A 21,354-nucleotide genomic window follows, 5' to 3' on the forward strand; every position below is an offset into this window, starting at 1 on the left:
ATTATATCAAGAATCTACATATATTAATTAATTTTTTGTTTGTTTTATATTAATGATTTTGTTAATTATATAACTGTTTTGAGTGTGAAACTATCTTTACCGAATACATCACCTTTTGTTAATAAAGATTCGTTAAAAGTGATGGGTCATTAATGGCAAAGAAAGTGATAGATGAGAAGATAAGAGTCAAGTCAAGCTGTGTTGATATTTGTCTGTTTTTCCATTCCAAGCTTTGCTGTTAACAATGGCGAAGATCACCCTTCATTCGGGATGGCTTGCAGCTAGCTCCACCCAGGTTCATTTCACAGGCACTCAACTCACCACCACGAACCCTCCCTCTCCTTCCAACCAACCCTGGATGGAAGCCATTGTCCCTGGAACGTAATCTCTCTCTCTCTCTCTTTTACTGTCGATGCAATGCATGCACATTCTGCTTTCTTCCTTCAACTCATTCTTAACTTCAAATCATGTTTAATCATTCACAGTGTTCTGGCAACCTTGGTGAAAAACAAAGTGGTGCCTGATCCTTTTTATGGACTAGGAAATGAGGCAATCTTCGATATTGCTGACTCTGGAAGAGAGTATTACACCTTCTGGTTCTTTACAACCTTCCAGTGTAAGCTGGTGAGAATTATTCTTTTCTCTCATATAACGCAATTTTATATTTCAAATTTCAGGAAGTGGGCTGTTGTTAACTCGATTGAGCTTAATTCAAATATGATGATTTCTGGTTTGATTATTCTTTTCTTTTTTTGGAGTTTGATGGACATTGTCTTTACAGTCAGGGAATCAGCACTGTGATCTGAACTTCCGAGGAGTGAATTACTCTGCTGATGTTTATTTAAATGGGCACAAGATGGTACTTCCTAATGGAATGTTTCGGAGACATTCTCTTGATGTCACTGATGTTGTTCATTCTGATGGTAGTAACCTGCTTGCGGTTTTTGTTCACCCTCCGGATCATCCTGGGAGCATTCCTCCACAGGGAGGACAAGGTGGTGATCACGAGGTCAGAAACTAAATTTATAAATCATGTTAGATAATTTTGTCCTTTTCGATTATTTAACTTCCTGTTTATATAATAGTGTAAATTCTAAATTCTAGTGGTCGATAACTTCTAAAGTTGATTGAATTTTAAGAGGCTAAGATTAGGAAAGAAGAGTGAATGATGCATGCGGAATATACAGTTCATCTTTTATTTTGTTCTTTTTGTGTAGATAGGAAAGGATGTGGCCACACAATATGTTCAAGGTTGGGATTGGATGGCTCCCATAAGGTGAAATTGTTACTACTCTTGTGATAATTCGTTTACTCTTTTCCTTGAATAGGAAACTACCAGAGTTCCTTTTGGTTAGCAGGGTTATAGTAACAAACTAGCAGAATTATCAGGATATTCATTTTTATATTTTTGACAAATGGAGGCACTTTTACTTTGTCACTAAGTTGTATTCACAATTAAAGTTAATGTAAAAGAGCATTTAGACTGAAAAGGAAAAATAAGGCATCAAAGTAGAAGCATGTTTATCTAATATGACACTGGAATTTCCTTTGGATATGTTGTTTATATTTTCCTTTGATGACTTTATGATGTTCTGCTATGCACTGAAAAAGAAAAGAAAGTGAAACAAGACATGGAGCAGTTTGGCATTACTTGTAAGCAAACTGTATATCAATAGCTAATGCAAGTGTTAAATATGATTGCAGAGATAGGAATACCGGAATATGGGATGAGGTTTCCATTTCTATTACTGGGGTGAGTTGTATTAATTGCTTTGGATCCTTTTAAAAGTATGTCGTATGTCGTATGTTTTTTCCCATGCATTTAAAGTTTACCAATTATCAAAGCCTTTCTTTTATCTTCGTCTTTTTCGATTTTTTCAATTTACTGTCTTTGTGCTTTGCTCTTAACCCCAAAAGAAAAAGAGTGTTGTCTTTCATATACTCTTCAATTCATGATTAAATACATCTGAACTCCTCTAGATCCAACCGAACATGGTAATGATTAGATACATTTTTGGCGAGTCACAGAGATGTCTAGGAAACAAAACTAGAACAAAAATACATAGACATGAGCTAAACACATAATAAGAATTGCTTAATTAGTTTTGCATTTTATGCATTCTAAACATTTTTTCAATCAGAGCAAGCATGATTTAGAGTCGATTTATAGTTGACTGTGTTTGCTGCAGCCAGTAAAAATAATTGATCCCCACCTGGTGTCATCGCTCTTTGACAACTATAAGAGAGTATATCTACATGCCACAACTGAGTTGGAAAACAAGAGCTCTTCGACTGCAGAGTGTTCTTTGAGTATCCATGTGACAACAGAACTCGAAGGGGGCATTCACTCAGTAGAGCAGCTTCAAACTCAAAATCTTTCAATTCCTCCAACATCAAGGGTGCAATATTCATTTCCTGAGGTCAGTCTTAGTCCACTGTCCTTAAAACTTAATCATTCCCTACTGATACACTTAGAGAAAAGAAAATGTATATATTGTCTTGTTATGTGTATCATTCGTTGGTATTGGTGCAACTTGGGCCGCTTTTGTGCAAACTTGTTTGTATGAGGTCTATTTAAATAAATTTCTCTATGAACATTTTTCGGAGAAAAAAAAAGAGAAATTTCTCTTTTCTTTCGAAGTTGAGGAAATTTGCAGTCCTGGATTGGTAATATTTTGTAGGGTCATTTTCTATTGACGCTGTTAACTCGCATAATTTGGGGTTTAAGCTTTATCTCTTCTTTTAAAGGGCTAATGATTTGCATTTGCAGCTCTTCTTCTACAAGCCCAATTTATGGTGGCCAAATGGAATGGGGAAGCAATCTTTGTACAACGTTATTATTAACATTGATGTAAAAGGATATGGAGAATCTGATTCATGGAGCCATCACTTTGGATTCCGCAAAATTGAAAGCAATATTGATGGTGCTACTGGTGGAAGGTATTATGCTGTTACTTCAATATAATATTTTACTTTTTCCTCAGTGGGATTATTCACATTTTAAACTTCTTTTGTATATTTATTACTGAATGGTTTCATAGATTGTTCAAAGTTAATGGAGAACCAATTTTTATACGTGGGGGAAACTGGATATTGTCTGATGGGCTACTGCGACTTTCGAAAAAGCGATACCAAACAGATATCAAGTTTCATGCAGATATGAATTTTAACATGATTCGTTGCTGGGGTGGTGGCCTCACTGAAAGGCCAGAGTTTTATCATTACTGTGATTATTATGGTCTTCTGGTAAGATATACTAGACACTCATTGTTGTTTATATGTGCTTATGCGCTTACTTTGCTGCTGCTTTGCTGTGTGACTATGTAGCTTATTTGTGTTTCTTTCCTTTTAAGTACTTGTGTATATAGCAGTTTGCATTAGATTGAATGACTACGTCATTATAATATAAGCAGGTTGGATTTGAGATCAGAGTATTACTATATTGGGATATCCAGAGGCTTTGTTCAAATCTTATCATGACCTTTTTTATTTTCAAATAAAAAATATTGTTAATGCTGTTGCAAGTAGACCAAATGATCACTCTAAAATTCACTGGTTTAAAACACCTTCACCATATAGGTTGAGTTTGACACATTTACTTGTCATGGATATTTTTTAATGGTCTGACCTGACTACCACGAAGACCTATCCTAGCCTACAAACCTATTTAAAAGTGTTCTATTATAAAACTTTTGAAGTACTAATATACATTGTCCTAAATAAGTCCATTAATAGTTACAATTTTCTTATATGATCATCTAATATTATTATATGTATTGTGCGTGGGTGTATATATATATATATATAATTCTCTATATGTAATATAACACAACAAATTACCTATTTAAAAACATATTCTGTGATAAGATCCTTAAACATTGTATAGCTTTATCATTTAATAATATTATAAGTTTGATTTTTTTATAAGTTTAATCATATTGCTGCTAAATCGTGTAGGTATGGCAGGAATTCTGGATTACTGGGGATGTGGATGGACGTGGTATCCCAGTATCAAATCCAAATGGTCCCCTGGATCATGACCTTTTCTTGTTTTGTGCAAGGGACACGGTCAAGCTTCTGAGAAATCATCCCAGTCTTGCTCTCTGGGTGGGTGGAAATGAACAAACTCCACCAGATGATATAAATATGGCGCTGAAAAATGATCTGAAACTTCATCCTTATTTCAGACATGCAGAAGAAAAGGAAAAACCTGTAGGTGACTTATCCGAAAGGTTGGGGGATCCTAGCCAATATCTAGATGGCACACGGATTTACATACAAGGATCGTTATGGGATGGGTTTGCAGATGGGAAAGGGGACTTCACTGATGGACCTTATGAAATTCAAAATCCTGAAGATTTTTTCAAGGATGATTTTTACAACTATGGATTCAACCCTGAGGTTGGTTCTGTAGGAATGCCAGTTGCTGCTACCATAAGAGCAACAATGCCTTCAGAAGGATGGCAAATACCACTGTTTAGGAAACTTTCCAGCGGTTATGTAGAAGAAGTTCCTAATCCATTGTGGAAATACCATAAATACATTCCATATTCAAATCCAACCAAGAAGGTTCATGATCAAATTCAGCTTTATGGTGATGTGAAAGATCTTGATGATTTTTGTTTGAAGGTGTGAAAACTTTATCCAGGTGGATCATACATGATACACTTTCAATCCTCTTATCTTTGTTGTTCTGTTGTTAACTCTATTTTTTATATTATAATCTTCCCAGGCTCAACTAGTTAACTACATACAATATAGAGCTCTTCTGGAAGGATGGACTTCTCACATGTGGAAAAAATATACAGGAGTCTTAATTTGGAAGACACAAAATCCTTGGACTGGTCTTAGAGGCCAATTTTATGATCATCTTCTTGACCAAACGGCAGGTTTCTTTGGTTGTCGATGCGCTGCAGAGCCAATTCATGTACAGCTTAATCTGGCTACATATTTTATAGAGGCAAGTATCGACATTGAACTTCTATTTTTATGAACTAGGAATAAAAATAGAAATATCATTTCACAGTGCAAAACTCTTTTCTGGTATTATAAATTGAAAATTGAGATTGGCGGCCAAAATTAGCGAGTTAAAGGAATTACCGGAGTACTGAACCGGAAAAACTTGGAATAATCACAATTTCCTCTGCAAATTATTTGATGATCCAATGGTGAATTGTTTCTTAAAGGTTTTACATCATTTTACTTTTTTTCTTTAAACAGGTGGTGAATACTACATCAGAAGAATTGTCTAATGTAGCTATGGAAGTTTCAGTGTGGGACCTCGAAGGCACATGTCCACACTACAAAGTTCATGAAAATCTCACTGCACTGCCAAAAAATGTAACACCTATTGTTGAGATGAAGTATCCTAAGTCAAAACATCCTAAGCCAGTCTACTTTCTTCTTCTCAAACTCTATAACATGTCAGATAATAAAATTTTATCTAGAAACTTTTATTGGTTGCATCTTCCTGGTGGAGATTATAAACTACTAGAGCCGTATCGGGAGAAGAAAATTCCCCTCAAGATAACATCCGAGGTTTTCATTCAAGGATCTACCTACAAACTTCGAATGCATGTGCAAAACACATCTAAGAAACCAGATTCTAACAGTTTGACATTGGAGCACGGTTCAAAGGCTAGACAAAAACTGGAAACCATAGACAGTGTCAAGGGAAAAGAGCAAGAAGCTGGTTGGTTTACAAGGATACATAAATGCTTTGCGGGGAAAAGTGATGGTTTGAAGGTTTCTGAAATTAATGGGCAAGATATAGGTGTTGCATTCTTTCTACATTTTTCTGTCCATGCTTCGAATAAGGACTACAAGGAGGGGGAAGACACACGAATTCTCCCTGTTCATTACTCAGATAACTATTTTTCACTTGTGCCAGGAGAGACCATGACTGTTAAAATTTCTTTTGAAGTTCCTCCAGGTGTCACTCCTCGAGTTTCTCTGCATGGCTGGAATTTTGACGACAAACCATCCTTAAAGGTCTTCAGTGATGTCACAGGCAACCTTGTGAATTGATCAATTCTGAGTACTTCAAATGCATGAGAGAACTTAATGAGTTTATCACTTTTCTTCCTTCAACCTGCGAAAGTTAGCATTCTAATACAACATTCGGGAATTTCATATTTCCCACCTTATGTTGCTAAGACCAATATTTCTAGTACTTTGCTTGTTAAATTGTGCAATAAAAAGCAAAGTGGAAATTGTCTCAATGAGAATAATCTTTTGAAAGCTCAGGCTCCTCAGAATGGAGTGAAGGTTATGCCTCGATCATTTTATGGCTTGTAATTTGGTATCGATTCAAAATTTGCAATTGTCTTATGCTTCTAGCCAATCGTGTTAGAAAACCAAGAAAAACAAATTCATTTCTTCTATACAGAGTAGGGATGAACACTTGCCCAACAAAAGTGGTGGTCTGGCACAAATTAGAATACATCACAACATGTAAACTTGCATCATAGTATATGGTAATGAAAGTTGCAAGGTTTCTAAAATTAACTTTGAAGAATCAAACATGTAATTGCAATGAATGGGCGTGATATGCGCTATGAAGAGAACTAGTATGCAAGATCATCAATTATCATATAGACTTCATCATCCGGCTAATTGAAGAGAATATGCCCGCAGCTTTGTCTAGCAAACCTTGCCCTTGCTCTGACTTCTGTTCTTCTTCGCTAAATAGAATCTGCAACGTGAAGAAAAAGTTACCCGAGAGATCAATATATTGTTATATTGATAATCACTAGGAGCTAGTCACCAAACAAATATGCTCTCTTTCCTTTCTCCAATGATATTTTCATTCAATTCAATTTCTTTTTTTCTAAGAAAATGGTTGGATCAGGCAAGGTAATTTAGAATTGAAGCTATAAACCTCAATGTCTTCAGCATCAGGACGGCTCTCGAATTCCTTGGCAAGCAAATATCTATTTGGCCTATCCTTGTCATCACTGAACACTTTCCACTGTCTGAGTAAATCAACAGAACAGAAAGCAAACAAAAAATCATAAATAATTTCAGCTTTGCAACTAATATGTCAAGGAACCAGTTAACAGTGTATGATTTCATCAATTTTATCCCATGGAAACAGGATATAAAAATAGTGAATCATGTTCAGATTGTATGTTTAAAAATCAAGTGAACCAGATAATCCACTTCTAAATTCAAAAGTTGTTTTTCTTATTAATCAAGATAGAATGAAAGACCTTACCCTGGATAACACCTGAAGATTGCTCCAAATGGCATTGGTCTCATGAAATAGACAGTTGTAAAAGTGCTGTACAACAAAAAGATCAGAATTTAGTAGCTAGTGTGATCAGAATAAACCAATTTTACAAAATAAATTGCATTAAGAATGGAAAGAACACAAAAATGAAAAGCACTCAAGGAACCTAATACATACGAAGAAAAAACCCAGTTGATGAAAATACCATTTACAGTAATTTGAAGCCTAAGTAGTAAACCATGTGATGGCTCAGAAATCGTACCTTAGAAAGAAGCGCCTTAATTTCCGGACATTAAAGCCAACTCCAACATCCTCACTAATCAGGCGTGGATTCCACATGATGAGGGGTCTAGGCTGCCATTGTATGTATAGTTTGAAAGAAAATTGTAAATAATACAAACACAAATCACAATTTCTAATCTAAATGCAAGTCTGAATTGAGGTGGCTATCTATCTCCCAGTCTATGACAGCTCTCTAGAAAGACAAATATGAGAAGTACCAACCCAACCCCTTGTCATAAAAGCAGCTTTCACATATTGCTTTACCTCATGTTGAGGAAAGTTTATCACATTTTTCAGCAGATGGATGTTTAAATTTCAAGAGATCATGAATGTCAAGGGATTTACTGGATCATTTGAGAGATTGGATGCAATTCTCTCCACATATTCTAACATCTGATAATCTGGAACAATCATAACCACAATCTCATCATCACCTTCCACAGGCTTCCGGTCACTCAAGCTGGATAAATAGCAAAAGAACTGAAATGTTATGGACGGAACTACAACAGCATAGCCAACAAGTACTTTAGCAGCCAAGTCCAATGCAAAAGTCAGAATCTTATACATGATGATACACCCCACAACTACTTTTCCAGCAGAATAAAACTCAAAGCGTTAATCTGAGCTCTGGAACTTACCTTGCAAATCTAAATATAGCATCTTTCCACCGAAACTTCAGAAGGGCTGCTGCACCAGCATCTGGAAATATGGCTTTAACCCTCTAACAATCAAATTCATGAAGCTTATCAACCTAGTTTACAACTTCCAAAATAAATACTACACATACCATAAAACCTTATTGAATTCATAACCACTTAAATGCTCTATTTTAGCCATATGTCATACTGCAATCAACAATAGAGAATAGAAAAACATTTCAAATTAAATATTCCTTCATAATTTCATGTGTTATAAGTTTACAACTACCGGAATACATCCCACCAACCTGGAATTTTGTTTTCTCAATGAGTGTATCCAAAAAAATCCTTGACAAGTCCCAGAGTTCAACCTGCGCACCTTCGTCATCTAAAAATTGCAGTTGCGGGATTAAAAGTTCAACCTGTAAGACAGTTAAAAATACTTTTAGAGCAAGATGCATTTGGCGCTAAGAAACTGAAAGAAAACAATTAATAACTTTGATTGACAAAGCAACGGCTTGGTAAACAGCATTCTCCATAGCAGCATTTTCAAGCTGCCTCGGCTTAAACATTTAGTTACATCAGATGTAAAATAATGAAAAAAAGAATTTTGCTCTTACTCATGCTCACCTTTAACATGCTAAATTTATAAGTTATTGATCTTAACCAGGTTAAGTTGACTGAGCTTGTTAGAAGGATTGCAATGCCAAAGAAGATGCTCAGCACAACAGATTTTAGTCAAAAATCCTCGTCCGCAAAAGATATACGAAAGAAATATATTTTTAATTTGGCGCTGCGTGACCTAAACCAGCAGTGCAAAACTTGGAACAAATGACAATTTTGTGTGAAATAAAGAAAGGAAGAAAAACAAAATTCTGGTACATACTGTGGCTCTCATCCCTCCTGTAGATACAAATAAGCCTGCGGCCTCGCCAGATTGCCTCACTGCACCCTCCAAGTCTGAAGGCAAGCAACTGAAACAGAAAGCAAAAAAGTGAAAAAAAAATTTTATACCCATTGGAATTTACATCTAACTTCGTCAATCTACCATTTTCCCATCCCCACATGACTTCAAATTATGGTGTGACTTAAAATTGATGGACACAGTTAAATGGCCTAAGCATGGGAGACATGCTGTCTGAGTTTCTAGAACACAATCCAGACCTAAACAAAACATCCTTCACAAAGACAAGAGTCCTATGTATCCATCCACTTTTGCCCGAGATTTACAAAGAACATAAATTGCGACAAAAATAATAATCTACACAGTCCAAATTGTAAAGTAGTAATACCTGTCATCTTCCTCATCATCCTTAACAGAAGTTACAGTATTCTCTTCCAATGGGGATGGTGGGTCAGGCTCAGGGGATTCGGTTTGGAATTTCTCAAACTTGGCAAAAACTCTGAAGGTGGAGGTTGAAGAGTGAAGGGAAAGGCCATTGTAAGAGCAAAGTAGAGGGTGTGAAAAAGATAAGGAAAAAGGAGTGGCTGAGGTTTGAAGGGGTATTGAAGGATGGTAGTTACAGCTGAAGTTGCAGGCTATGGTTGAAGAAGCCATTTATGTGATGTCTGTTAAGTGTTAATTTGTTCATTGCCCAAAGGCCATGGCTCATTCATCGATATTGCAAATTGCTTCCAACTTGATATTATCAACCACAGTTACACCTTTGCTCCATGCCTTCTAATTCAACAGATATTTATTTGGCTAATCATTTTACTTTTCAAATCTCATTTTTCATTTGTAGAAAGTATTATGTACCCCTGCAATTCAACGGGTATTTTTTTTAACTATATTAAATATTAATAATCTTTTTCTTATAGAATTTATTAATTTTATATGTTATAATTTGAATTATAATAATAATAACTAATAATAAAAAAATTATTCAAAATAAAAATTTGGACATTACATGTCTTTCATAGTAATATGTAAAAATATAAATTTATTGCTTTTAATTGTCTATTGTGATATCTTATTTTAAAAGGTACTATTATTTTTACACTTAACAAAATTTTACAGACACTTTATATTTATTATTTTACCTTTTTTTTTACAAATATAAAATTTAATTTTTGTAATGACTAAAATACTTCTAAAAATGGATTGTGGTACGAGTGTCCAAAAAATATTTTCCTATATTAAAATCTTTAATTTTTCAAAAAGAGTAATCAAGGTTTTAATATAAAAGATATTTAATATAAAATATATTTATACCTGAGATTTCTTATGAACATATCATAGACTTTATCAATTTTCAAATTACGAGTTTAATCAAGTTTATATAACGTCAAATCTTCAAATCTTTCACCTGTTTGAATTTGAAGTTTGACATGTAAATGTGGAGTTTTTATGGACAAAAAGTTTTAGACAAATTGACTAGCTCAAAGAAGATTCTATAACCCTAAATTTAAAATGAAAGAAAATATTTCGGAATTACTGTATTTATTTATGACTTGAATATTTTAATATTTTAACTGTTTTCGAAATTTAATATATACTATTTTCAGTTCAAAAATTTTATATATAAAGAATTTTTAAAACTTATATTTTAACAGGTGTTTAATAAAAACAGCCTAGCCCATTCCGACGTTGGGCTTTCGAATTTGGGTTGCCCATCCCGAGGCCCAAAATAGAAGACGGTGTGGTGGACTCTCTTGAGAATTTGATATTGGCATATAGCCGTTGTGATTTCAAACTTTGAAATCTCAGCAAGAAAAGAACGGTACTCTATTCCTCTCTTGCGCTCTATTGCTTTCTTACGCTCTATTGCTCTCTTGCGCTCTATTGCTTTCTTACGCTCTATTGCTCTCTTGCGCTCTATTGCTGAGGAAGTTGGATCTTGGAATCGTGTGCCACTCTTATCTCAGAGAACCATGAGCGGTACTCTCACTTTCTCTCTACTCACCAATCAATTGAATTAACCACTTATTCTTTGACACAATTCATCCATTCTTGCAGATCAATCCATTCAAATCCAAATGCTCGCTGAAAAATTCCACCGTTTCGTTCTTGACTACGAACTCAAGCAACCGTCGATAACTTCTGAGCCAGGTTCGCTCTCTATTCTCTATTCAATTTCCCTTTTCCATTTGGAATGAAAAAAAGAAAATGATCTTAATCTCAGCCAAAATTACCTTTTTAATTCTGACGTTAGATGGTTTGTCGATTTGTGGAATTTCATCAGATGATGTATCGAAGCAAGTGAACGAGAACTCAGACTCCGTGGATGAAAACAGTATGTCACAGGGAATCCACGAAGTTTCTCCGGATAAAGGTCATACACTTCCCATATTGAAGAAAATACTTGATCTCGATACTAAAATTCAGGTAAATCTTTAGAAACCACATTGAATTCTGTCTCTTTCTTTTCCTTAAATTTCTGGACACTCTGTCCTCTCGCATTCTGTTTATTATTCGTAAACCTTATTTTACCGGGGTTTTATGGTTCATGCATTAGGATTTGAAGAAGCATCATATATCATTGTCTGATGAAGTGAAGCTCACGATTGAATCTTTTCCCGGCACTGATGTTTTGAAGTCCGTGCAGCTTCTCGGTATGCTTCTAGTAGAAAACTACAATATATACATGAAAATTTGAATACCCTCTCTCTCTCTTTCTGTCTAGTTAATTTAATTATAATTTTTATAGGTTTTGGAATGTTCTTATGGTATAGGTGCTGAATATGAACTCTTGAAAAGAAAGTACCTGGAGGAGTCCTCTGAGCGAAGACGGCTTTACAATGAAGTAATTGAACTCAAGGGGAATATCAGAGTTTTCTGCAGATGCAGACCATTAAATGCGAGTGAAATTGCTAATGGGTCTGCTTCTGTTGTCAATTTTGAGTCGTCTTCAGATAATGAGCTTCAAGTCATTTGTGCAGAATCTTCTAAAAAGCAATTTAAATTCGACCATGTATTTGGGCCAGAAGATAACCAAGGTAACGAGAAGTTGCGTCTTTTGTTGGTTTTGCAATGAAGAAAGTTGTTTTTGTGAAAAATCAATGAAACTGAAAGCATTTTTTGTTATGCAGAGGCTGTTTTTCAACAGACCAAACCCATTGTTACATCAGTATTGGATGGGTACAATGTCTGCATTTTTGCCTATGGGCAAACTGGAACTGGGAAAACATTCACTATGGAAGGAACACCCGAACACAGGGGAGTTAACTACCGAACCCTGGAAGAGTTATTTCGGATAACTGATGAGAGAAATGGCACAATGAAGTATGAATTATCTGTCAGCATGCTGGAGGTTTACAATGAGAAGATAAGAGATCTGTTGGTGGAAAATTCAACTCAACCTACAAAGAAGTGAGTGCTTAGATCCCCCGAGTAATTTCCAGCTTTCCTGCATTCTCTACCCAACTAGATGCATAGAATTTTGTTGTATAAAATGTTTGTTAACTGATGAAGAAAACAAATTTCTATACTTTAGATTGGAGATAAAGCAAGCTGCCGAAGGAACCCAAGATGTCCCTGGACTTATTGAAGCTCGTGTTTATGGAACAGAAGACGTGTGGGAAATGCTTAAGACTGGAAATCGAGTCAGATCAGTTGGATCCACCTGCGCTAATGAGCTTAGTAGCCGTTCGCACTGGTATAGCTACATTCTTAGACATTGACTAATTGTTGCGCGTACTTCATATTTACTTCTAAACTTATTTGTATTTTATACCTTTGAAGACCTTAATTCTTTAAATATTATAATCATGTTAAACTAAATATTTGTTTTCCTTGAATAGATCATGTTTTAAGCTGGCAGTTACTTTCTTTTTGCAGTAGATGTAATATAATTTTCTCAATGACACGATTTTTGGCAGAATTTATTAATAATTATAGACAAATGATCAAGAGGTGCTTTTACATGCAGCTTGTTGCGAGTAACTGTAATGGGGGAAAATTTAATTAATGGCCAGAGAACAAAGAGTCACCTTTGGCTAGTAGACTTAGCTGGCAGTGAGCGAGTGGGAAAAACTGAAGCTGAGGGAGAAAGACTGAAGGAATCTCAATTCATAAATAAGTCTCTTTCAGCGCTTGGTGATGTTATTTCTGCCCTTGCTTCTAAATCAGCCCACATTCCATACAGGCAAGTTTCTTTTCCTCTCTTAAATAAACTCTAACCGAAAGATCTTTTTTCTAATTATTATCTGTATCCTCTGGTTTTGACAGGAACTCAAAACTCACTCATATGCTGCAAAGCTCGTTAGGTAAGATTCCACTTCAACATTAAGAATTTATACGATCCTTTGAAAATGACTGTGAATTGATTTCATGCCTGCATTTTTTGACTGTTAATGTTTGATATGTGGCTGAAATGCAGGTGGAGACTGCAAAACGTTAATGTTTGTGCAGGTAAGTCCAAGCGCAGCAGACTTGGGAGAGACACTTTGCTCACTGAATTTCGCAACCCGCGTCCGTGGAATCGAGGGTGGCCCAGCTCGCAAGCAAGTAGACCACACTGAGCTGTTTAAGTACAAGCAAATGGTAAGTTAGCATGAAATTTTTCTAATAAACATAACCATGACTTTTCAATTCCTGAAACTCAAAAATTTTGTATAATTAAAGGTAGAAAAGCTCAAACAAGACGAGAAGGAAACAAATAAACTACAGGATAGCTTGCAAATTGCTCAACTCAGGCTTGCTACAAGAGAACAGCATTGTAGAACCCTTCAAGAAAAGGTATATTCTTCAGAAGCAAGTTACTCGGACAAGATGATGGGTGCCCTTTTTTCTATTCAAGGTGATTCATAATTTGATGTATTTCGTGACAGGTTCGGGACCTGGAGAACCAGATCAACGAAGAAAGAAAGCACAGACTAAAGCAAGAAAGTAGAGCACTTGCTGCTGTTTCGGCTCAACCTTCATTATCGTCACAACAGACAACAGCTCAGAACAGGAAGCCACCACTGAATCCTTCCAAACTCAGACAACCACTGAGAAAAATAACCAATTCCATGCCTCCACGGTCTCCTCGGAGATCAAAGAATTACACCACATTCATGAATGGAAAGGAAAACTCTGTGAGAAGGGCTTCAATGGCGACCAATTCCGTGAGGCAAGCTGCGCCATCAACAACAGGGCAGTTCTTTCAGGCAAGGAGGAGGGTATCCATTGCCGTGAGACCACCACCTTCAACATCAACAACGCAGGTTATTCAGCCAAGGAGGAGGGTCTCCATTGCCACACTACCTCCTCACACAACTTCTGGCATGTCAACTCCACTTCGTACCTCAGCATTCCGAGTTACCGGTGGAAGCAATCAGCAATCACGGATAAGAAGCCAAAGGAAAGATAGGTATTCAAGTTTGTTTGCCCCAATGCCAGAGTTGAGAGAATCAGTCTTGACAACACCAATGTCAGTAAGGAGCAGCAGCAAGTTTATGATGAACAGTCCAACACAGGCAGATTCCAGGATGATGGGGCCCACTAGGAATCAGCCTGTTCTTGCTCTACAACGTAAACCTGTGGTCTGGAGTCCTCTTAAGCTAAGAACCATGAACAGAAAGTCATCACTCCTGCCGTATCGCTCAACCCAAATGCAGTAAACATTGTTTTCTCAAACAACGTGACAAAAAAATGGAGTATTTTAACTAATGCCAACTTGTATAAATTAGTATGCTGCTTTTGGTTTATGAATCAACCAAGATTCAATTAAATTTTTCTCAAAACATGTCATGCAAATACTCTTGCGTATGTTGTTCGATCAAATTTCTGATCTCAGATTTAAGTTTCAAATTCTTGCTCGTGGTGTTTGTTGTGCCATCAAATTTCTGACTGATCTCACGTCTAAGTGTCAAATTTTTTTCTTTTCTCGTTTGCTTTTTAATTAAGGTTTAATAGTCTTTTTATCCTAATTTTTATTAAAATTATTCAATGCATTCTCTTAACCTTTTTTTTTGTTTCAATCTAGTTCTTTTTTTTTTTTGTTAATGAAGTTATTCTGTTATAGTTAAGTTAAATTGATACTTAGAGGGTAAGATTTTGTCATTTATAGTGCTTAGTCATTCACGTTACAATATTTCACTTAGTGCAAACACTATCTTAGTAAGAAGAATAAAAATTACATTAAGATGAAAAGAAAATGATCGTATTGAATAATTAAAAAAATATTTGGAACAAAAAATAACTATTAAACCTTGAATTAACTAACTACCAATATCTGAAGATATTTAATTAACTTGCCCTAATGAGTAAACTAGAATTGATCTTTATGGGAGGAATTGTTTCACATCAGAGATTTATTTAGTTATTAAAAGTGTAAAACACATTCATATACTTTCATTATGAAACAAAATTGATCCTTGTCAAATGTCAATAATCTTATAATGCTACTAATTATCTGTGAAACATTTAATTGTCCTGATGTCATAAGTGGAAGAAAATGTTTAATGCCCATAAATCATTATTTCTGATAATTATTGAACAATTTTTGTTTGGATAATATTCATATAAGTTGTTAGAGATAAGAAAGTTGGGCTATTTTTACTAAAATCTTTAATTTGTTATCACCTTAGATAATTTGACAAGAGTCATATGATATTTGTTCTAATAAAAAAACTTTTTAACTTAGGAAGTTAAATTCCCACATCTTCATAGAAAACTATATTTGCAAAAAACATAACTAAAAATCATTTTTAAAATTGTTCTCATATAAATGTTATTTTTTAAAAGATAAACCAAACACGAAACAAAGTTTTTTCAATTTCGAATTCTCCATAAACTAAGAGAATTCTTCTACCAAATATCGTTTTATTTATCCAATCAGATTCATTTACTTTTAAAAAATTGCTATAAAAGTAATCATATTTAGTTATTCACATGTGTCAGGTGGGTATTGGAAGAAAAATTGTTAATTATATGTTAAACTTTATCACATTTAAATGCGGATCCATCAAGCAAAGTTCCAACTTCGAATTTAATTGAAATACACTTCATGTCATATTTAGATTTTTAAAAAAATATTATTAATAACAATAAATTATGACATAATTAAATATTATTGTTGTATAATAATAATAATTTAAAAATAATTTGTAACAATATAAATAATTTTCTACCCACGACTTATGAAATTTAAAACTCACTTTTTAAGTGAATGAAAAGCTGATTCAACTCCGGAACAAAAAATTTAAAAAAGTTTATTTAATATTTCAATATATATTGCTTAATCTGTATCGAAAGTAAATTAACTTTAAAGTTTTTCTAGAGTCAACTTTATAACGTTGTATTATCAAGCTATGCTATTGACTAATGGAAGCAGGCCCACGTATAAGAACCCGTGGGCCCAACCAAAATAGGGACAAAAATAGTTGCATATAGCCGTTGGCGTTGAATTAGCTTCCTTAAGATAGAGTGATAGAGATACATAGATTTAGTCGACCGTTGGAAAACAAACGTTACAGAGAGAGTTCGTGTTTGTTCAACGTCAACAACACTTAGTAGCCAAACTCTGCAACCAAAAGCAAAAGGGTTTGGGACCGTGTCTTCCTATTAGAGAGAGAGAGTGAGAGAGAGATTCAGATCCAATCTTTGGTTGGGTGGGCACTAGGTACAAGTTGGAGAGATTGTTTGTCTGAGGAAAATTCTTGAGACCCACCTTGTGTGTGTTTGATTTCATTCCTCGGATATTCCGAAGATGGTTGCAAGAACCCCACCAAAGCAGAAGAGGCTTTTGGCGGCTCTCAATCCTGTTCTGATTAAAGAAACCTTAAACAAGGTAATGCATGATAATGCCAGTGATCTTCCCTGATGAAACCAGATAAATTTTGAATCTTTGTGAGTAAATTGTTGTGGGTGTTTGAAGGTGGATCAATGCGTCGCTCGGCTGCAGGAACTTCAGTACACTGTGACTGGTGGAACCAAGGTGGTGTCGGGGGTGACTCTCAGCCCTCGCAGCACAAGAGGTTATCTCAGAACAAGTCTCAGGTGCAAGCAAGAGTCACTCAGGTAAGCTTTCGATTCTATTTCAATTTCATTTCATAGCAAGACTCACTCATGATCACCACATTGCAGCTTTAAACTTTGATTTTCATTTCTATTTACGAATCAATCAGAAGTCACCTTTGGTGTGTGAACAGACTACACATATGTGATACTTTTGTGGTTGAATGACATGTATTACTATTCTTAAACATTTTGCCATTTGTTGCTGCAAATTGTAATTTTATGTATTCTTGCCGTCATGAAGGATCAAGAATGGTGCATCAAGGAGATCTCCAGTGGGAAAGTTTCCAGCAAACACAGGTTTTGTTTGTTCTCTCTGTTCAGTTGCAAAGAGAAATCTTTACTTGGTCTTGAACATGATCAAGGGAACATGGATATATAATTGGCTTTCCTTTAATTATTGTGATAATTGGAGTGAACCCTTATGCAGGTGAATGGAAGAGAATGTCGCTGCCAGCAATGCTTGTAGGCGAAACTGTTGGAGAAATTTTGCAGGCAAGTCAGTTTGCCAGGGAAATAGTCTCAGCAGTTGGTAAGAAAACTGTCCCAGATGACCCAAAAACTCCAATGTCTCAACGGAGCAACAAGAAAGTAGAACTTGAAAACACACAGCTGAGGGTGAGAAGGAAGAAAGAGAAGCAAACCAGAGTTCAGAATGATGGTACCCCACAACTTCAAAGGGCTCGCTCCAGAATAAACTTTAAGGTTTCTCCTCCAAAGGTCAGAGAATTTGATAAAGAAAGCAACAGGTATATGGCAAATAGGGTATCTCCCAGGAATAGGCCGTGGGCTAGAAAAACAGTACTTTTCCCCAACCCTTTGTTCCTTTCCACCCACTCTTCTTCACAGCCACAACAACAACAGTTTTGCAAGACAAGGTCACCCATCATTTCAAGAAATAGAGGTACAACATCACACAAATTTGTTATAAAGTCTCCACCTTCACCACCACGGCAGCAACAGTCTTGCAAGACCAAGTCCCCTGGCATATCAAGAAACAGGGGTGGGACACCTCACAAGTTTTTGATCAAGTCTCCATCGTCGGCTTCCAAATTCCCACCAACTGTGTCTATTTCACCCACAAGACCTGTAAGATTGAGCAGATTGAGTCCTCCCAAGAGATCATCATCATCATCCACTGCATCTAAATTCCGTCGATCTTTCTCTCCTTCAAGAATTGCATCCAGATTGGTTTCACTTTCACCGTTAAGGAGCAGGAAAACTGTACAGAAGAAAAACGATGGGATTGTAAGTGGACTCAAACAGCGCCCAACATCGTCGATGCAATTCCCTGTTAGAGGAATCTAAGAACTCGCCATTTTCTGGCTACTTTCTTGTACTTTTTATCACCCTGTCAATTCTTTATGTCCATAATTGTGCTCTTATGGTTTTTTCCTCTTTGGCTTTCAGAGAAGATGCAAGGATTTTTCTTTAATGTTCATACCATTTTTTCCTACTCATTTCAAGGAAAATCACAGTCCAATGCCAGCTATTCGGTGTCTTTTTACTGTTTGTTACTCCATCCCTCTGTATAAAATCATTATCAATTCATATATATATTATTCTTATAAAATATTTTTTATGTCTTTTTTTTTTTCAGAATTTACAGAAACTCTTAATACCCATAAATTAATCATAGTTAAATCGCGTAATTAATTAATATTTGTAGCGATGATAATGACTATCCAATTTGCGACTAGATATTTTGCAGTTCTAATAAGAGAAAGAAAAAAAAATCTTCAACCTTTATAATTAATTAAGGATGAAGATTTAATTAGAGAGGGGGTCCTTTAAAAAGGATAAAGATTTTTCTGAAAAAATAGTTTGTGAATTTCAATAAAATAGAATTAATATAGTTTTCAAATACTAATGATGATGATATAAAAAAAATCTTGGGTCATTCTTTGTGGACAAATGATTGTGGCAGTGAGATAAGACGTGTCCTTTTATCCCCTCTACACACATACGCCATCCTTTGTATTTCAATTTCACTCCAATGGGTTGTTGTTGCGACGAAGACGACGGTGACATTTTCCGGCAACTCATCAATTCCAATTTCTCTTCCTCATCCTCCTCCACCGCTACCACCACTGCCACCACAGTGATCTCCCCCATGAATTCCCATTTCTCGGCACTCTCCTCCACCGACATCCTCCTCCTCATCTTCCAGAACCTTCCGATCCCCGATCTCGCCCGTGCCAGCTGCGTCTGCCGTCTCTGGAACTCCGTCGCCTCCCAGAGGGAGATGCTCACAAGAGCCTTCGTTGCCCCTTGGAAATTGAACCACGTTATCGGCGACCCGCTCTCTGGAAGCTTCTGGAGAGACAATTCCATCGCCAAATTCGCCATCTCCCATCGCATTTCCCGCGGCGACACCGTCGCTAGCCTCGCCGTCAAGTACGCTGTTCAGGTCCGTGTCACCTGTAAAGAAGGGTTTATCACTTTTCCTGATTAAGTTAAACAATATTGGGTCAAACTTTTTAGTAGTTTCCACACCACTAAATGCACCCATTCCATGCTGTTATCCTAGGTTGCTAGGTTTTCAGTTATTAACTGAATTAAGGGAATCACAGTTACTGTTTGTGGCTTTTGAGGCTGTTATTTTTCACAGTTACTTCTTGGAGCCTTTTTGGAATGCAATTTACTTAATTTAAACCATGATTCCCTTGATTTTTTAATCAACGTTTATACAAGCATGTTAAAAGCCAAATCCTATTTTTATAGTTTTCTTAGAGACCATGTTTTCTGTGAAATAGAAAAGTATCAGTCTATCTAGTAGTAGTAGGGTAAAAGGTTTTTACAATAATTATACGGGTAAAAGACAAATCTTATTTTCGAAGTTTTCTTAAAGACCATTTTTGCCTTCTATGTAAAAATTATATAACATCATCGAATCAGATGTAAATTACCTTATTGAGTTTCACGTTAGTTATCTTAAAAGTGATATAACTGTAAGCTGCTAACAGCTCCAAGCAAAACAACAGCCACCCCACTTAAGCAAACTAGCCAGAGTCAAAGAAAAATACAAGAAACCATCAATCATGAATCCTGAAAGAAATATCATCCAGGCACATGACAACACGAGTATCTAACACAACCCACCACACCACACCAGATCCAGAAAACCCCCATTCTAGAACTAGGACGATTCCTTCAAACACAGCAGGATTGTACATGCCATTAATAAAAAGAAAAGAATCCTCTGTGAAACTTAGCCTTTATTTACATTGACATTGGATGATATTTTTATGTTTTGATAGGTAATGGACATAAAGCGCCTGAACAACATGATAAGCGACCATGGCATATACTCAAGGGAAAGGTTATTAATCCCTATTAGTAATCCTGATATTCTGATTAACAGAACGTGCTTTATTGAGCTGGATGTCTATGCAAAACGAGAAGTAGCAGTGCTGTATCCTAATGATGTGCCAGACACGAGGACTGCCTACGTGTCAAACAGAATTTCCTCAGAAGAAAGCAACAAAAAGGTGGTTGATTTCTTGAAGAGAAGCATGCATGTTGATAATGAAACAGCTCAATATTACTGGTCTGTTTCAAATGGTGATCCACGAGCGGCATTTGCCGAGTTTTCTGCAGACCTTAACTGGGATAGGCAAGCAGGGCATTCATAGTCTTTCTTAAGGTTACCTTGTTATTTAAGAGGTTGGTGGCAAGTTGAAAACAAATTATTTAAGAGGCTGCTTGGCAAGCAAATAGATAAATAATTAAGAGACTGTGTTGCAGGCAAGTATATGCTCCAGTAGGTTGCCTCTTAAAAAAATTGTTCATTCTCCTCTGATTGAATACTGCTTGAGTTCTAAACAGATTGTCATATTTGCTTATGAAACTACAGTCATATACTGTTGCCGTGTGTAAAAGATTTCAGCCACTCATGTGGTGAAGTGTGTTCAGAATATGTGTAAATTTTATTATTACTCTTTTAAAAAAGAAATTGATGCATTATTTTAGTCTGGTCATTATATGCTTGGCGCGGAAAGGTTTGATTTTATTCACATTTGTAAGCATTCATATTTACCACTCCAGATCAGAATTTATGCCAAGAATACGCTGTTCGAACAAAAAGTGGATACGAGGATGGCCCGTTTTCCCTTTTCCTTCCAGTATTTTGTTGTGAAATATGATAGTTTTGTAGGGAGAGATTGAGCAAACTTTGAGCATTTCAGAAGCTAAATTAATACTATCCAATAACTTAATAGATAAGGGTGTGTGAGGAATCAGAATCTATTTGTGAAACG

At 35.9% G+C, this 21,354-nt stretch overlaps 5 protein-coding genes across 5 annotated transcripts; 4 read left to right on the top strand and 1 right to left on the bottom strand.

Moving 5' to 3' along the window:
- The first annotated feature begins 137 nt into the window (after positions 1–137).
- Positions 138–6,221, top strand: LOC108345492 (mannosylglycoprotein endo-beta-mannosidase). Its single transcript, XM_017584071.2, has 11 exons — positions 138–381; positions 486–624; positions 782–1,009; positions 1,218–1,276; positions 1,705–1,753; positions 2,190–2,420; positions 2,771–2,940; positions 3,042–3,246; positions 3,958–4,629; positions 4,733–4,960; positions 5,221–6,221. Exons 1-11 carry the CDS (start codon positions 245–247, stop codon positions 6,025–6,027), a joined length of 2,925 nt encoding a protein of 974 aa, XP_017439560.1. The 5' UTR covers positions 138–244; the 3' UTR covers positions 6,028–6,221.
- Positions 6,222–6,362: 141 nt separating this feature from the next.
- LOC108345495 (uncharacterized) lies at positions 6,363–9,836 on the bottom strand. The gene is made up of 9 exons (XM_017584074.2): positions 9,444–9,836; positions 9,038–9,125; positions 8,460–8,573; positions 8,152–8,234; positions 7,859–7,973; positions 7,494–7,585; positions 7,217–7,282; positions 6,881–6,974; positions 6,363–6,694 (listed from the first exon to the last, which is right to left on the bottom strand). Exons 1-9 carry the CDS (start codon positions 9,707–9,709, stop codon positions 6,590–6,592), a joined length of 1,023 nt encoding a protein of 340 aa, XP_017439563.1. The 5' UTR covers positions 9,710–9,836; the 3' UTR covers positions 6,363–6,589.
- Positions 9,837–10,860: 1,024 nt separating this feature from the next.
- Positions 10,861–14,895, top strand: LOC108345493 (kinesin-like protein KIN-14S). Its single transcript, XM_017584072.2, has 12 exons — positions 10,861–11,032; positions 11,111–11,203; positions 11,337–11,479; positions 11,610–11,706; positions 11,827–12,090; positions 12,184–12,463; positions 12,588–12,749; positions 13,023–13,238; positions 13,322–13,359; positions 13,473–13,636; positions 13,718–13,831; positions 13,924–14,895. The coding sequence occupies exons 1-12, from the start codon at positions 11,026–11,028 to the stop codon at positions 14,695–14,697; spliced, it is 2,352 nt and encodes a 783-aa protein (XP_017439561.1). The 5' UTR covers positions 10,861–11,025; the 3' UTR covers positions 14,698–14,895.
- A 1,619-nt stretch (positions 14,896–16,514) lies between these two features.
- LOC108345494 (microtubule-binding protein TANGLED) lies at positions 16,515–18,670 on the top strand. The gene is made up of 4 exons (XM_017584073.2): positions 16,515–16,868; positions 16,956–17,098; positions 17,340–17,395; positions 17,526–18,670. Exons 1-4 carry the CDS (start codon positions 16,788–16,790, stop codon positions 18,401–18,403), a joined length of 1,158 nt encoding a protein of 385 aa, XP_017439562.1. The 5' UTR covers positions 16,515–16,787; the 3' UTR covers positions 18,404–18,670.
- A 323-nt stretch (positions 18,671–18,993) lies between these two features.
- Positions 18,994–21,078, top strand: LOC108345496 (F-box protein At1g55000). Its single transcript, XM_017584075.2, has 2 exons — positions 18,994–19,505; positions 20,356–21,078. The coding sequence occupies exons 1-2, from the start codon at positions 19,092–19,094 to the stop codon at positions 20,728–20,730; spliced, it is 789 nt and encodes a 262-aa protein (XP_017439564.1). The 5' UTR covers positions 18,994–19,091; the 3' UTR covers positions 20,731–21,078.
- The last annotated feature ends 276 nt before the right edge of the window (positions 21,079–21,354 follow it).

This window comes from Vigna angularis, chromosome 3 (assembly GCF_016808095.1).
Source record: "Vigna angularis cultivar LongXiaoDou No.4 chromosome 3, ASM1680809v1, whole genome shotgun sequence".
NCBI lineage: Eukaryota > Viridiplantae > Streptophyta > Magnoliopsida > Fabales > Fabaceae > Vigna > Vigna angularis.

Coding starts and splice junctions, on each gene's coding strand:
- LOC108345492 (XM_017584071.2), top strand. CDS start 245: ATGGCGAAGATCACCCTTCATTCGGGATGGCTTGCAGCTAGCTCCACC. Junction 2,421..2,770: donor TGCAATATTCATTTCCTGAG/GTCAGTCTTAGT, acceptor TTGCATTTGCAG/CTCTTCTTCTACAAGCCCAA. Junction 4,961..5,220: donor TGGCTACATATTTTATAGAG/GCAAGTATCGAC, acceptor TTCTTTAAACAG/GTGGTGAATACTACATCAGA.
- LOC108345495 (XM_017584074.2), bottom strand. CDS start 9,709: ATGGCTTCTTCAACCATAGCCTGCAACTTCAGCTGTAACTACCATCCT. Junction 8,574..9,037: donor CAGGAGGGATGAGAGCCACA/GTATGTACCAGA, acceptor ACTGTCTTACAG/GTTGAACTTTTAATCCCGCA. Junction 6,975..7,216: donor ATCTTCAGGTGTTATCCAGG/GTAAGGTCTTTC, acceptor TGATTTACTCAG/ACAGTGGAAAGTGTTCAGTG.
- LOC108345493 (XM_017584072.2), top strand. Junction 11,707..11,826: donor GAAGTCCGTGCAGCTTCTCG/GTATGCTTCTAG, acceptor CTTATGGTATAG/GTGCTGAATATGAACTCTTG. Junction 12,750..13,022: donor CTTAGTAGCCGTTCGCACTG/GTATAGCTACAT, acceptor TTTTACATGCAG/CTTGTTGCGAGTAACTGTAA.
- LOC108345494 (XM_017584073.2), top strand. CDS start 16,788: ATGGTTGCAAGAACCCCACCAAAGCAGAAGAGGCTTTTGGCGGCTCTC. Junction 17,099..17,339: donor TGCAAGCAAGAGTCACTCAG/GTAAGCTTTCGA, acceptor GCCGTCATGAAG/GATCAAGAATGGTGCATCAA. Junction 17,396..17,525: donor AAAGTTTCCAGCAAACACAG/GTTTTGTTTGTT, acceptor ACCCTTATGCAG/GTGAATGGAAGAGAATGTCG.
- LOC108345496 (XM_017584075.2), top strand. CDS start 19,092: ATGGGTTGTTGTTGCGACGAAGACGACGGTGACATTTTCCGGCAACTC. Junction 19,506..20,355: donor CCGTCAAGTACGCTGTTCAG/GTCCGTGTCACC, acceptor ATGTTTTGATAG/GTAATGGACATAAAGCGCCT.